Source organism: Monodon monoceros, unplaced genomic scaffold (assembly GCF_005190385.1).
Source record: "Monodon monoceros isolate NGI ecotype Baffin Bay Population unplaced genomic scaffold, NGI_Narwhal_1 Super_Scaffold_22, whole genome shotgun sequence".
Taxonomy (NCBI): domain Eukaryota; kingdom Metazoa; phylum Chordata; class Mammalia; order Artiodactyla; family Monodontidae; genus Monodon; species Monodon monoceros.
In genome coordinates, this window is record NW_021703779.1 from 41,435,148 (window position 1) to 41,449,861 (window position 14,714).

Sequence of the window (14,714 nt, forward strand, 5' to 3'; positions counted from 1 at the left end):
CCCTGCATTGGCAGGTGGATTCTTAACCACTGTGCCACCAGGGAAGCCCTACTTATTTATTTATTTAGGCTGCTCCACGTCTTAGTTGCAGCACGTGGGATCTTCATTGCGGCATGTGGACTTCTTAGTTGTGGCGTGCGGACTTCTTAATTGTGGCATGTGAACTCTTAGTTGTGGCATGTGGACTTCTTAGTTGCGGCATGTGAACTCGTAGTTGTGGCATGCATGCGAGACCTAGTTCTCCTACCAGAGATCAAACCCGGGCCCCCTGCATTGAGAGCAAGGAGTCTTACCCACTAGACCACCAGGAAGTCCCCAGAGTGCTCTTTTTGATTGTTGTAATTTCCTCAGTGAGATAGGAAACAGGATCATCAGCTGAGAGTGAGGATGTGGGTGAAGTCCTAAGGTTTGGGGAGAGAAGAGGTGTGAAATCGTTTTTTGGTTTCGGGAAGTACACTGTGAGTGCCAGGCTGCATTAAAGATCTTCCCCCCAAGTGAGGGGGAGTGAACTTCAGGTGACCTTGTGAAGTGTGGCTGTATTTTTCTCCACCTATGTTCTGCCTATACTAATTTACTGTTTTTGATCCCCATATAGGGAACAAGATTCTAAATTACTAATTGGTTTGAAATTAACTTAGTGGTGGTTTAAAAGGAAAAAAGGGTTTTGGTCTCTTTTTCCACAGGAAAACTAGGTGTGAACCATGGAAAACAAAGCCCACCCTGTTAGTATAAGCAGAACATAGGTGGGGGTCAAGTTTTATTAGCATCTGTTTGTCAGAGGTTTATTTAAGGGTATTTGTGATTAGTAACACATCTCAGGTATTTTGCTTTATAAACTCTTTATGGAATTCTCTTAACTGTGAATTATGTTCATTCTTCCTATCTCCCAGCAGTGGGGAATACCCACATCTCTCCTCTTCCTTTGATTTGGGAACATTCATTCAGCAAGGATAGAATCTAACACTGGTGGTTTTGGGGTCTAGACTAGCCAATATCTACAGCCTCCATATCTGGGAGCTAGAACCTTTCTCCTGAGGATGAAGGTTTCTGATAATCGTGGAACAGATCCTAAAGACTGGGTTCAAAACAGATGCCCCAGACAGCTCTGAATTTTGCTTAAACCCTGGACACAGTCCCTCTGCCACCTTTCCAGAATTCCTATAGGGTCCTTATATATCTTATGTTCAAGCCCCATTCAACCTAGATCCAGATGTTTTAGGCCTTCCCTGAGAAAAAAGGAAGAACAGTGGTTAAAAATACAGCCTTTGGAGCCAGATTCCTGGGGTCCAAATCCTGGTCCCATCTCTTGTTTGTTATGTAATCTTGAGAAAGTTACCTGCCAAATCTGTTCCTCAGTTTCCACATCTATAAATGGACATGATAAAATAGTACCTACTTAATAATGTGGTGAAGAGCTTAACACTGCCTAACAGATACTAAATACTCAGTAAATATTAGTGGTACTAGTATTTGTACTTGTTGTTATTGTTCATATTATTCCCTGGAGTCAGTCTGACTTTGTTGATGGAAAGCCCTAGCATTCATCCAGCCAAACTGAATAGAATCATTAAACATTTGGTGCTGGAGTAGGTGCCCCTTTCGACAGTAGAGGAATGTGGTCATGTCTGGAGTTACATGCATGTTTAGTGAAGTCAGAATAAATTGGTGGGCCACCATGAGTTTACTGTTAGGCTAATATGAGCTTGACTATGAGGGAAGTGAACTTTTTTAAAACAAATGAAAATCTTTGCCAAGTGGGGAAATGCAAGTACGTCTACTCAGTGACTATTAAAGGTAGTACTAGTAGAGATGGAAATTAAATGTTACAATTAAAGGGCATCAAAAAAAATTAAGAGGGAAAGCACCTTAATATTTTTCTCATATATTCCAAATTTTATTTGTGAGTACAAATTGTTCCTATTCTAAGATATTTCTGGTCCTTGCCTTCAGGTATTTATAGTCTATTAAGGGAGACCAGATATAAACATGAGAAAAGTTAAATAACCCTGAAGTGACATCTCCCCTCAGACCATGCAGACCCTTAGGAATGAGAGATCAGAAGGGCTGGTGGCCACTGTTGGTGCTAGAGTTTAAGTACATGATGGCTAAATAGGTTTTGTGGGCTGACTTTGAATCATTTATGACATGGTTTCAGTGACCAAGTTTTGAGAAAATTGCTCTGATATCACCCATTTGTCTGTTCACAGATTATTGGGGATTAATGGCAACCAAATGGACACTGTCCTGCAGCAGGATAAGAACTGCTGAGGACACATGCACCAGGCCCTTGGTGTTCAACGCAGGTGTCATCTGCTTTTGAGGAGGGCACACTATTTTGTTTTCGGGAGGGTGACAAAATATTTCCTTAAAGAGGCAAGAAACAATTTAATTCCTAAATCAGTCTCTGGTGTTCTTTTTCAAAGGCTTTTATTCCAACCATCCTATCTGATCCAGTTCTCATCCCACAGAAACTCCAACTCCCCTTACAAATGTGAACATATAAGGATAGCATTTTCCCTCTAATGAAAGTATTTCAACAACTCATTTCTCTTCTATAATTTCTGAAGAATAGGTAGAAAATTATTTCTTTTTCCCCCTTTAAAAGTAAATAAACCATAGTGAGATACTACTTCATACCCACTAAGGTGGTAATAATTTTAAAAAGCAGGCAATAACAATTATTGGCAAGAAGGTGTAGAAATTAGAACTCTTATGCATTGCTGGTGGGAATGTAAAATGCACAGCCACTGTGGAAAACAGTTTGGCAATTCTTCCAAAAGTTAGACATAGAATTACTGTATGTCTTAGTAATTCCACTTCTAAGTATATACCTACAAGTTAGAGGTCCCCAAGACCACTCTCGGGTTCAATAATTCACTAGAAGGACTCACAGAACTCAAAAAACCGTTATACTCATGGTCATAGTTTATTACAGTGAAAGAATACAGATTAAAATCAGCAAAGGGAAGAGGCACATAGGGCAGGGTCCAGGAGAGACCAGGCATGGAGCTTCCAGTTTCCTCTCTAAGTGGAATCTTGTGGACAGTGCTTATTTCTTTCAGCATTGGTGTATGATAATATACACAGAGTACTGCCAACCAGCAAAGCCACCTAAGTCTTGGTGTAGAGATTTTCTTAGGAGTTGGTCACATAGACATGGCTGACCACCTGCATGGCTGGCCTTAGTCTCCAGTCCCTCCAGAGGTCAGGCTGATACCACATGGCTCAGAGCTTCCACCATAAATCACATTGTTAGCATAGACTATCTGACATGGCCCAAGGCCCCCAGGTAAATAAAGACACTCTTATCAGGCAGGACATTCCAAGCGTTTAGAGGTTACCTCTTAGGAGCTAGAGGCAGAGGGCCAAGCCTTTCTTTGGCAAGGTTAATCCTTTATTGCACATTACCAAAGAGAAATGAAAACATGTCTGCACAAAAACTTGTACACAAATATTCATAGCAGCATTATTTCATAATAGCTAAAAAGTAAAAATAGCCCAAATGTCCATCAGCTGAAGAATGGATAAACAAATATGGTATATCCAATGTAATGGAATATTATTTGGCCATATTTTAAAAAGAATGAAATTCTGATACATGGTACAACATGGATGAACCTTGAAAACGTGCTAAGTGAACGAAGCCAGATATAAACTGTCACATATGATTCCACTTATGTGAAATGTCCAGAATAGGCATTTCTATAGAGACACAAAGTAGATTAGTGGTTGCTTGGGGCTGGGATTGGGAACAGGGAGTGGCAAATAGGCATGAGATTTCTTTTGGGGGGTGATAAAAATGTACTGGAATTATGTAGTAGTGATGGTTGCACAACTCTGTTAATATGCTAAAAACATTGAAATGTATACTTAAAATTGGTGAGTTTTGTGGTATGTAAATTATATCTCAATAAAGCTGTTCTTTTAAAATGGGCATAATAAAACCTCCCCTATCACCTTAAGTGATTACAGTAGAAATGAGATATATACAAAAGCATTTTGTTTAACAGAATGTGCCAAATATATGTTTTTGGAAAAAAAATTAAAAGTTATTTGGTTAGCATTTCTCCTTTACCACCAAGGTATATGGACTTCTAGCTATAAATATCATAGAATGACCTTTTTTTGAAACTAGATGGATTTTATGGCAGAGTTTCCTAAGGACATTCCATTTTTCATCTAAGTACCCAATTCTTATTCGTGTATTGTCTTTTTATTTTGAGTAATTTATATTTATGTCTCTACGTTCTATAAATTTGACCTGAGAGAGGTGATCTGTTTTTAGCTTCCCATTAGTAGTAGTTTTATGTCACACACTCATCTCCTTGAATAGAAAACAATCCTTTTGCTTTCTCTTCCCATATTTTTGTCAGTTATTAGACAGCAGTAGAGCACTATGCCCAGCACTTTTAATCTTTTGCTAAAGAGTGCCTTTTGCTACTTGTGTTTTAAATGACCAGCTAGTTTCTTATTCAAGGGATAACCAAAGGTACCCAGATAAAAGTATAGTTTGGGGCTCTCATCATCCTCATTTTCATGAGGCTTTTCAAATACATAGAATTTTTAAGAATACAAACTTCGATGTAATGTAACAGACTCTTCCAGTTGCTCTAAGTTGGGGTGGGCTGTTTTAGGAATACAGTAAGTGGCTAGAGTACCACTTAACTGAAAAGTGGAAGGAGTTGAGGGCAGGGAGCAGTGTAGGTAGAATATCAGGTACTTTACAGGAAGTACAAGCAATAATACATGTGAGGTTGGATAAGATGATCTTTGAATTGTTTTCCATCCCTGGAATTCTTTATCCTGTGAAATTAGATTAAATGGAATCTGCCCCCATTAAAGCTTTGATGGTTGCCAGCATTCTCTTAAGTGTTGAATTTCTCAATCTATAAAGAGACCTATCAGGTTTTGCATTTTTTTAGTCTTTATTCATATACAAGGTCATCCTCTATGTTTAGTTATCAAAAACCCAACATATTGAGCAGTCTGCCCTTCAGATGCAAGCTTCCAAAAGATTTGAGACTTGGCTTTAACCATGGGAATTCCCACTATATCTTTTGAAACAAATCCTCCATTGCTTTCCCTCCTTCCTTTGCATAAAAATATAAACACACACATGCATTTTAAATCTTTGGAAGGAAAACTGTAACATAACCATAACAAATGGTAATTGAGACTAACTGAAGCACAAGAGTCCAGCAAACATGGGCCAGGTTCTCTCTGCCTCCCTGTGAGTCTTCAGTGCATGCCACATAGTGATACTTAACAAATGTGTTGCATCTATGAATGGCAGAATATTATAAACTTAATTCCAGATTGTCTGTAACCATACTGTCCAACAGAACTTTCTATGATGTGATGGAAATCTGTGCTGTCCAGTATGGTTGAAATGTGGCTAGTGTGACTGAGGAATTGAATTTTTAATTGTATGTAATTTTAATTCTAATAGCTGCTTGTGGTCAGTTGGCTGCTCTGGCTACCATGTTGGACAGCACATCTCTATAAGACCAATTTCAAGAAGTTAGGTTACTTAGATATTGGAGTTCCTGTGCCCTTTTTTAGAACTAATAGCTGCTCTGGCAATAATATTGATTTTGTTTTTCTTTCGATTGTTCAGAAGCATTTCTTGAGTACTTCCTTGTTCAATAGTTGATGGTAATGCAAAGATGAATGACACAGCTTCTGTCGTTAAGAGCCATGGCCAGGGATTTTACATTTATTATGCTATAGGTACAGTGTGAAAAGGACCATTGTAGAAGCATATAATAAAGTGATATTGGGGTCACAGAAAAAGTACAGCATGACTTTACAGGGGCCAAAGAAGAATTCTCGGAAAAACTTAATGCTTGAGCTAAAATTTAAAGGAGAGTTTGAAAAAAACATTTTTTTGCCTCTGTTTTTACTGTTTTCTATAAGAGCAGATTTCCTGGGTTACTTGTAAAGTGTCCATCATGGTCAGTTTAAGACCAACTTTCTCCCTGTCTTTTCTTTGCTTCCTGTGAGCTCTCAGTTTAGGCTCAGGCGTATAGGGCTTCCCCTTTCCCCCCACAGCCCTGCTGCCTTAACACATCTTTTCTTCCCACAGTGCTCAGTAAAAAGCTGCATCACTGCCTTCCACGTCACCTGTGCCTTCGAGCACAGCCTAGAAATGAAGACCATCCTAGATGACGGGGATGAAGTAAAGTTCAAGTCATACTGCCTCAAGCACAGCCAAAACAGGCAGAAGCTCGGGGAGGCCGAGTACCCTCTACACAGGGCTTCAGAGCAGGGCCAGACCAAAAGCGAGAAGACCAGCGTGCGGGCACAGAAGCTCCGGGAGCTGGAGGAGGAGTTCTATTCCCTGGTCCGTGTGGAAGATGTGGCCGCAGAGCTGGGGCTGCCCACGCTAGCTGTGGACTTTATCTATAACTACTGGAAACTAAAGCGGAAAAGTAACTTCAATAAGCCATTATTTCCTCCCAAAGAGGATGAAGAAAATGGTCTGGTGCAGCCAAAAGAGGAGAGTATTCACACTCGCATGAGAATGTTTATGCACCTACGGCAAGACCTAGAGAGGGTAAGGTGACCAACTGTGACTAGTGTGTAGGTCTTGGTCTGCATAGAAATGGAGGCCCCACTTACAGTTTTTAAAAGAACACAGCTCATTTACATTTATAGTGTAAGCTTCTGTGTCCTTGCTTATCTTCTGATTTCATCGTGGCCCCAAACATTGGGCTTAGTTGAAATTCTGGTAGACACATCAGAGAATGGAAGCGTCCTCACTTAGATGCTCTATGAACCTTAAATTTGAAATAAATTTTCATTTGGTTTACTTTTTATTCACTGTTGAACCTAAATTGGCTCAGCTATATTTTACTGACACACTTATAAGACTACAGGCTGAAGAAAGAATGAATTTTATTTAGGAAAGCACCAGATCAGAGTTTCTTAAACTCGGCACTATTGACATTTGGGGCTGGATAGTTCTTTGTTGTAGGGGACTGTCCTTTGTTGTGGGGAACACTGTAAGATGTTTAGCAGCATCCCTGGCTCTACTCACTGGATGCTAGTAGCAAACCACCACATGCCCAGTTGTGAGAACCAAAAATGTTCCCAAATTACCAAATGCCCTCTGGGGGTCAAAATTGCCCCTGGTTGAGAGCCTCTGTGCCAGATAATTCACTTTAGCTATATATATAAAAAATCAGGTATCTACTAAATTAGGTACTGTAGGGGTTCAAAGATAAGTTAGGCCCTGTGTTTACCCTAGAGAATCTTATAATCAAGTATAATTATAGAGGTGGCTTGTTTTTTTCTCTGCTACCAGAATTTGGAGGGGAACTAATAGATTTGGTTCACTTTTTAAAATTTAACTCACACATATATAGCACTTACTATGTGGCACCACTGTTCTAAGCATTTTATAAATATTAACTCATATAATCCTAACATGCCTATGAAGAAGGTACAATTATTATCCCTATTTACAGATGAATAAACTGGGGCAACAGAAAGGTTGAGTAATTTGTCCAGATGAAGGAGCATGAGAGGGTGAGGATTTCACCCTTGTGGCTGTGGAGACTTGGCTGAGCTGAAAGTGTGAGCAAAAACGCCACTTCCAGTCTTCCCAGCAGACCTTTATCCTGCTGATCCAGCACTCTTTAGAAAACTTTACTGGATCCAGCATTGCTACCATTTACTCGGGGATCTAAAGGGAAAGCTAAAATGTTAAGTCATCATTCAGTTTTCCCAGCCTGGCTATGCAGATAAATATCAACCCCATGATACCACAGGGAGAGTAGACTTCAGAAGATGGCTTTGGAACATTTTGCTTGTGCTACTGATTGATACAGGAACCATGATCCCACGACTGACCATGCTATGTGACTTCCTGTGGAGTGGCTCTCGTTATACAGCTTTTAGGGTCTGTCTTCTCTCCTCACCTGCCCACCACCCCCCAACCCCACCTGACTTTAGTTGTCTTAATTTTAGCTAAACAATTTCAAACGTCAGGTTTGTGTAACATGACAAGAATCTCTTATTTGCTGGGGGTTGGGCTTTCAGGTCCGAAACCTGTGCTACATGATAACCAGGCGAGAGAAGCTGAAACTGTCACAAACCAAAATACAGGAACAGATCTTCAGTTTGCAAGTCCAGCTTGCTAACCAGGAAATTGCTGCAGGTAACCTGTATAAATTTTATATCAATTGTTTAACTTAAAAATCTTTTAAATTCATTTCTTCTAGTCCAGCCCTGATATAACATGGCCCATTTCACTGTTGACTCATGAGGCAAGAAATCCCGGGGTGGGGTTGATGCAGTGGCAGGCCTAGGACAGATAACCTAGGTCCCAGACAGATATTTGAGGCTATTAGTTGGAGCCGTGAAATTATTCTAAACTCATTGGATTCATTTAGAAGTCAGTAGGATAAAAAAAAAAAAAGAAGTCAGTAGGATAGGATCTAATCCTAGTTTCCAGAAAACATTTAATTCCAGGGTTACTTAACTTAATCTATCTGTTATGACAGATCCTTAGCCAGAAGTTAGGAGATCTGGGCTCTTGTCTCTTCATTTATTCACTGATATTTTTTGAGCACCTCCTATGGACTAAGAGCTGAGCTATAAGACAGAGCAGTCAGCAAGACAGAATTCCTTCAGAGAATTCTGCCCACTTGGTGAGAGAAACAAGTGAGCATAATTACAATGCTCTAAGCATGGGAGCTTGGCTGGAATAATGACAGTCATATTCAGAGACATTTGTAACCTCCCTGTGCCTCATTTAACACAGAGGTCAGTGGCAGAGCCTGGGCAACCAGGGGTCACTGGGCAGGGTGTGCAGAAGCCAGCTTCTGCCAAGGGCCAGCTATAGAGCAAGAGAGGCACCCAGAAATACGGTGTCAGGTAGGTATCAAAGGCTCGTGGTCAGTTGTGAGTATCACAGGTCACAGCAAAATGGTGTAGCAGGAGACAGCAGGGCTGCTCAGCCACAAGAGCACCATGATGGACAAGACAAGAAGAACCAAAGGACAGCAGGAAGAGCCTCCATGGTGCCAAGGAAATTGGCCCCTAGACCATGTGGCTTCTGATTAGTGGGACCCAGCCCCATAACTGCTTGTGGCAGCAACAGGTGGCAGGCCCTGGTAGAGATGGGGGCTATAAGTGTTCAGTATGGACCCTTAGGGAACAAATGCTGCCCGTTGGGATTTTTTTTTACTTTCTGAGAAATAATAGTTCATTATTAGTGTATAGAAATGCAACAGATTTGTGTATATTAATCTTGTATCCTGCAGCTTTGCTGGATTTTTTAATTCTAATAGTTTTTGGGTGAAGACTTTAGGGTTTTCTATATAAAGAATTATGTCATCTGCAAATAGTGACAGTTTTATCTCTTCCATTCTAATTTGGATGCTTTTTATTTCTTTTTCTTGTCTGATTGCTGTGGCTAGGACTTCCAGTACTATGATAAATAGAAGTGGTGAGATTGGGCATCCTTGTCTTGTTTCTGAAATTAGAGGAAAGGCTTTCAGCTTTTCACCATTGAGTATGATGTTGGCTGTGGGTTTGGCATAAACGGTCTTCATTATGTTGAGCTATGTTCCCTCTGTACCAACTTTGATGAGAGTTTTTATCATGAATGGATGTTGAATTTTGTCAAATGCTTTTTCTGCATCTATTGAGATGATCATGTGCTTTCTATCCTTCCTTTTGTTAATATGATGTATCACATTGATTGATTTGCAAATGTTGAGCCATCCTTATGTCCCTGGAATAAATCCAACTTTATCATGGTGTATGATCCTTTTTATATGTGGTTGGATTCAGTTTGCTAATATTTTGTTGAGGATTTTTGCATCTGTATTCATCAAAGGTATTGGCATGTAATTTTCTTTTTCTGTAGTGTCTTTGGTTTTGGTATCAGGGTAGTGGTGGCCTCGCAGAATGAATTTGGGAATGTTCCATCCTCTTCGATTATTTGGACTAGTTTGAGAAAGATAGGTCTCAGTTCTTCTTTATATGTTTGGTAGAATTCCCCTGTGAAGCCGTCTGGTCCAAGACTTTTGTTTGCTGGGAGTTTGTTTAAATTATAAATTCAATTTCACTACTAGAGATCAGTCTGTTCAAATTGTCTGTTTCTTCTCAATTCAATCTTGGCAGGTTGTGTGTTTCTTGAAATTTGTCCATTTCTTCTAGGTTGTCCAATTTGTTGGCATGTAACCATTCATAGTATTCTCTTATGATTTTTTTGTATCTCTGTAGTATCTGTTGTTATTTCTTCTCTTTCCTTTCCTATTTTGTTTATTTGGGTCCTTTCTCTTTTCTTCTTGGTGAGCCTGGCTAAAGGTTTATTAATTTTATCTTTTCAAAAAAACATCTCTTGGTTTCATTGATCTTTTCTATTGGGTTTTTTTAATCTCTGTTTTATTTATTTCTTCTCTGATCTTTATTCCCTTCCTTCTGCTGACTTTGGGCTTTGTTTGTTCTTTTTCTAATACCTTCATGTGGTAGGTTAGGTTGTTTACTTGAGATTTTTTCTTGTTTCTTGAGGAAGGCCTGTATCACTCTAAACTTCCCTCTTAGAGCTGCTTTTGTTGCATCCCATAGATTTTGGAAAGTTGTGTTTGCATTTTCATTTGTCTCAAGGTATTTTCTGATCTCTTTGATTTCATCATTGACCCATTGGTTTTTTTAGTAGCATGTTGTTTAGTCTCTACGTGTTTATTTTCACTTTTTTCTTTCTATAATTGATTTCTCATTTCATACCATTGTGGTTGGAAAAAATGTTTGATATAATTTCTCTCCTCTTAAATTTGTTAAGACTTGTTTTGTGGCTTAGCACGTGATCTATCCTGGAGAACATCCCATGTGCACTTGAAAAGAATGTGTATTCTGCTGGTTTTGGATGTAATACCCTATAGATATCTATTAAGTCCAACTGGTCTATTGTGTCATTTAAGACCACTGTTGCCTATTGACTTTCTACCTGGGTGATCTGTCCATTAATGTAAGTAGGGTTAAAGTCTCCTACTATTATTGTATTATTGTCAGTTTGTCTCTTTATATCTTTTAGTATTTGCTTTATATAGTTAGTTGCTCCTGTATTGGGTACATATGTGTTAATGAATGTAATACCCTCCTCTTGTATTGCTCCCTTTATCATTATATAACGCCCTTCTTTGTCTTTGTTATAGCCTTTGTTTTAAAGTATGCTTTGTCTGATTATGAGTATTGCTGCCCCCACTTTCTTGTTATGTCCATTTGCATGAAAATGTACTCTGTCATTTAAAATGAATCTTTCTTTTTCATCTTAGGACTTCCTTTGACAAATGCACTAGAAAATTCATTGTTTTACCCACCACCAAGAATTACCTTAAAGTTAAAAATGCCCAAATCAGCCCCAGAAGACTGCAGAAACAGCTCCACAGAGCCTGATCATGGACCTATCTCTCCTGACGGCAGCTCCCCTGTTTGCAATATGAGGAGCATGCAGGTGGCTCAGGAATCACTAGAAATGAGAATGAAGTCATACCCAAGGTATCCACTAGAGAGCAAGAATAACTGTTTGCCGGCCAGTCTCAGCCATGCTAGGAGTGAAGCAAAGGATCCCAGTCCTGCTTGGATAACTCCATCTCCAGAGTTCTACCATGGGCAGTCTCTGGGAAAGCCTCTGGTCCTTCAGGCTGCCCTGCATGGACAGTCTTCCATTGGGAATGGGAAAAGTCAGCCTAACTCCAAGTTTGCCAAATCCAATGGCCTGGAGGGCAGCTGGTCTGGGGATGCCACCCAAAAAGACAGCTCAAGTGAGATGTTCTGTGACCAGGAGCCCATGCTCAGCTCCCACTTGGGCAGTCAGGGCAGCTTTAGAAAATCTACCATGGAACACTTCAGCAGGTCCTTTAAGGAGGCCACCAACAGGTGGGTGAGGACCACAGAGGACCTCCCGTGCTATGTGAAGCCAACCAAGAATACTAACCCCAAGGAGCAGCTCTGGGGCAGGCAGTTTGTCAGGCGGTCTGCAGGGAGAGCTCCATATCAGGAAAATGATGGGTATTGCCCAGATTTGGAGCTGAGTGATTCAGAAGCAGAAAGTGATGGGAATAAAGAGAAAGTTAGGGTAAAGAGAGATAGCTCAGACAGGGAAAATCCTCCCCATGACTCCAGACGGGATTGCCATGGTAAAAGCAAGACATATCCCCTTTCCCACAGTTCAATGCATAGGTGATTAGAAATTCCAAGAAAAACTCCATCTTTGCCTTTGCCTCATATATTGGGGAAAACCCATACACCAAAAGGATTCTAGTATATGTTAGGAGGAATTGTAGTGAAAAGGATAAAATTTTTCCACAGTAAATTGGCTTGCAGTTTTTGAACCAGTTTCAAGTCCAATTTTCACGAGCACATCATAGAAATTACATATTGTCCAAAAGTTTAGGCGTTTGTTTTGTTTTGTTTTTTTGCCAGAGGCTAGTGAGAACAGCTGGGACCAGAGTATTTGCTCAGTAAATACTTTGGGGCAGCTTTCCAATTATATTAACACATATGTATTAAGAGTCCTTGCATTGTCCTTGATTTGCAGGAGACCATGATTATCAGACACTAAAACTACTTATCTTTTGAAGCTACAGCATGTGACTTCCAGAGCTCCTGTCTGTAAGAAGTTTCCACTGGTACCTGGAAACCCTCTTCAGGGAGAGACCAGGGACCAATATCTCAGATACTGTCAAACTCACTACTCTCTTCCTTTGCTCTGAACAAGGTTGAGTTCCTTTCACAGTATCTTAACTTACCAAGTCAATACACCTAATGCTTATAAGTGTCCAGTGCCTGTTCCTAGACTTGCTTGTTGGGGACGCACTTGTAACTATTTCACCCAGCTAACAAGCGTAAAAGGCTAACTTGTGGATAGTGTTTACAAAAGTACTACTTCCAAGGAAAATGCTCTGATCCTCTCAGTTTAGGCATTTGTGAAGGATCCCAGAGCCTTTCCCAAAGTGAGAACATTTCTGGAGGGTTTGTATCAGGTCAGGGTTTTTGTGTTATTGTTTTCAAATAAGTTTGACTTAAATAAGTTTGGCTGACAGTTTTTGTATACCTGCTTTAATGTTTATAAAATTTTTATTGAGGTATAATTAAGATATAGTAAAATGCAGAGAGGTTAAGTATTCTTACCTGCTTTAATTTTGAAACAGATTTTTATTGTCAAACAGAATTTGAAAGCATGTGTTTAACACATGGATATAATTTAGCTTTGTACCAACTTTGAATCCAAGGCAATTTCCCAAACAAAAGGGCTGGAGCTGTTTTTCAGAAGTTACTCATACTCTGTTCCCAAACTATCAGCCTTTATTAATTTCTGGGAGGAAGAGAATAATTACATTAGTGGGAGATAAAACATACCTGCTTCGTGTTTAAAGAAGAGGAAAATGTTACAGCTTTTAAAGTGTGAAGCCAACTATAATTCTCTGCTCTCTTTTCTTCTTAGCCTTAAATTAATATTCTCTTTCTTCTAGTTTGGGAACATGTAGTGAGACTTTTCAGACAAAAGAGGCCATTTTAGATATTTTAAGTTGCTTCCTGGTGAAACAGCCCAGCTGCAGTAAAGGCAGGGGCCCCTCTTCTCTCCGTCAATACGGGAAGCTCAGCAGTTTTCCTCTCCCCCGCTTTTGTTCCTGTAGCCTGTAGCTTTGTTAATGAGTTCCTTTGCTTTTATTTCTTCCTCCTTTTCTGAAAACTTCTGTATTTTGCCTCTCCTTTGGCTACACCTTCAAAATGTTTCTTTTGTGCCTGTGTACATGTGTGAACATGCCATAGCATGTGTAATAGGTGTCCTATGCTTTGTTTGAATGGAAAAAGCTATGGATTATCCAAATGAGGAACAGTAGTTCTCCTATTTATGCACTAGGTTTCTGTGCTTTTTCTTTGCATTCTCCTGGGTTCGATATTAATTTGATACCTTCATGGTAATAAAATTGTAGTGGATCTATGTTATAAACTCCTTCTGTTAGAGGCCAGTGCAGTAGCCTATGTCCTTTCATGCCTTTCAATTCTGAGTGAGGAAGAAAAGCAAACATTGAAAAAGTGCTTCAGCCAAATTCCATATGTAATGCCATTGGGAGAGTATTGACTAAAATAATTTCAGTCAGGGAAATATAGTTGTAATATTTTTACAGGATTTTCCTAGGTAAATGAAGGAGCCTTCAGTTGTGTACATTTCAATTGCCCCCAAATGTATTTGCTACATTTTGCTGTTGTTTGAAGTATTACCTCTTAATCTTCTTTGTTAAATTTTTTTTTGTTTTGTCTTATATAGTCCAGTTTTCAAAGATAAACTCGGTCTTTTTTCAAATGTCACCTTTTTACTGATACTTTTTCATTAAATTATGAAAACTGTTAACTACTGTCGGTGTGGTAATTTTTTATTTTGGCATATGGGTTTTAGAAAAGCTTACATATGTTTCTTCTATATTTAAAAAAAATCTTATTCATTAAGCACAACAGATGGTAAGGGGAAAGGAAGGAGGAATTGAATGTTTAGAAGCACAAATTCGTGATTCATGTCAATACCAGGGAACAAAGAGAACTCGGAAATTGGACTCTACCTGCAAATCATGATTTCATCAGGCCGATAAGATGGAACCTTAGGATCAACATAAATCACTAGGGGAATGGAGGCTGTCTAAAGTCACAAAGTTCAGAAGGCTTAGATCAGGTCTCACTTAAATGTACATTCTTTACAA

General features: G+C 39.5%; 1 protein-coding gene across 12 annotated transcripts in view; it reads left to right on the forward strand.

Moving 5' to 3' along the window:
• The window catches only part of JADE3 (jade family PHD finger 3), a 149,411-nt gene extending 135,295 nt beyond the window's left edge, over nt 1-14,116 (forward strand). For 11 of the 12 annotated variants that reach the window (XM_029240048.1, XM_029240054.1, XM_029240046.1 and 8 more), the window contains 3 exons: nt 6,086-6,556; nt 8,044-8,161; nt 11,289-14,116. In XM_029240048.1, coding sequence (XP_029095881.1) covers nt 6,086-6,556; nt 8,044-8,161; nt 11,289-12,199 — 1,500 coding nt within the window. In that variant the 3' untranslated portion in view covers nt 12,200-14,116. The remainder of the gene's footprint in view (nt 1-6,085; nt 6,557-8,043; nt 8,162-11,288) is intronic. The other variant, XM_029240056.1, reaches the window with a different exon arrangement.
• The last annotated feature ends 598 nt before the right edge of the window (nt 14,117-14,714 follow it).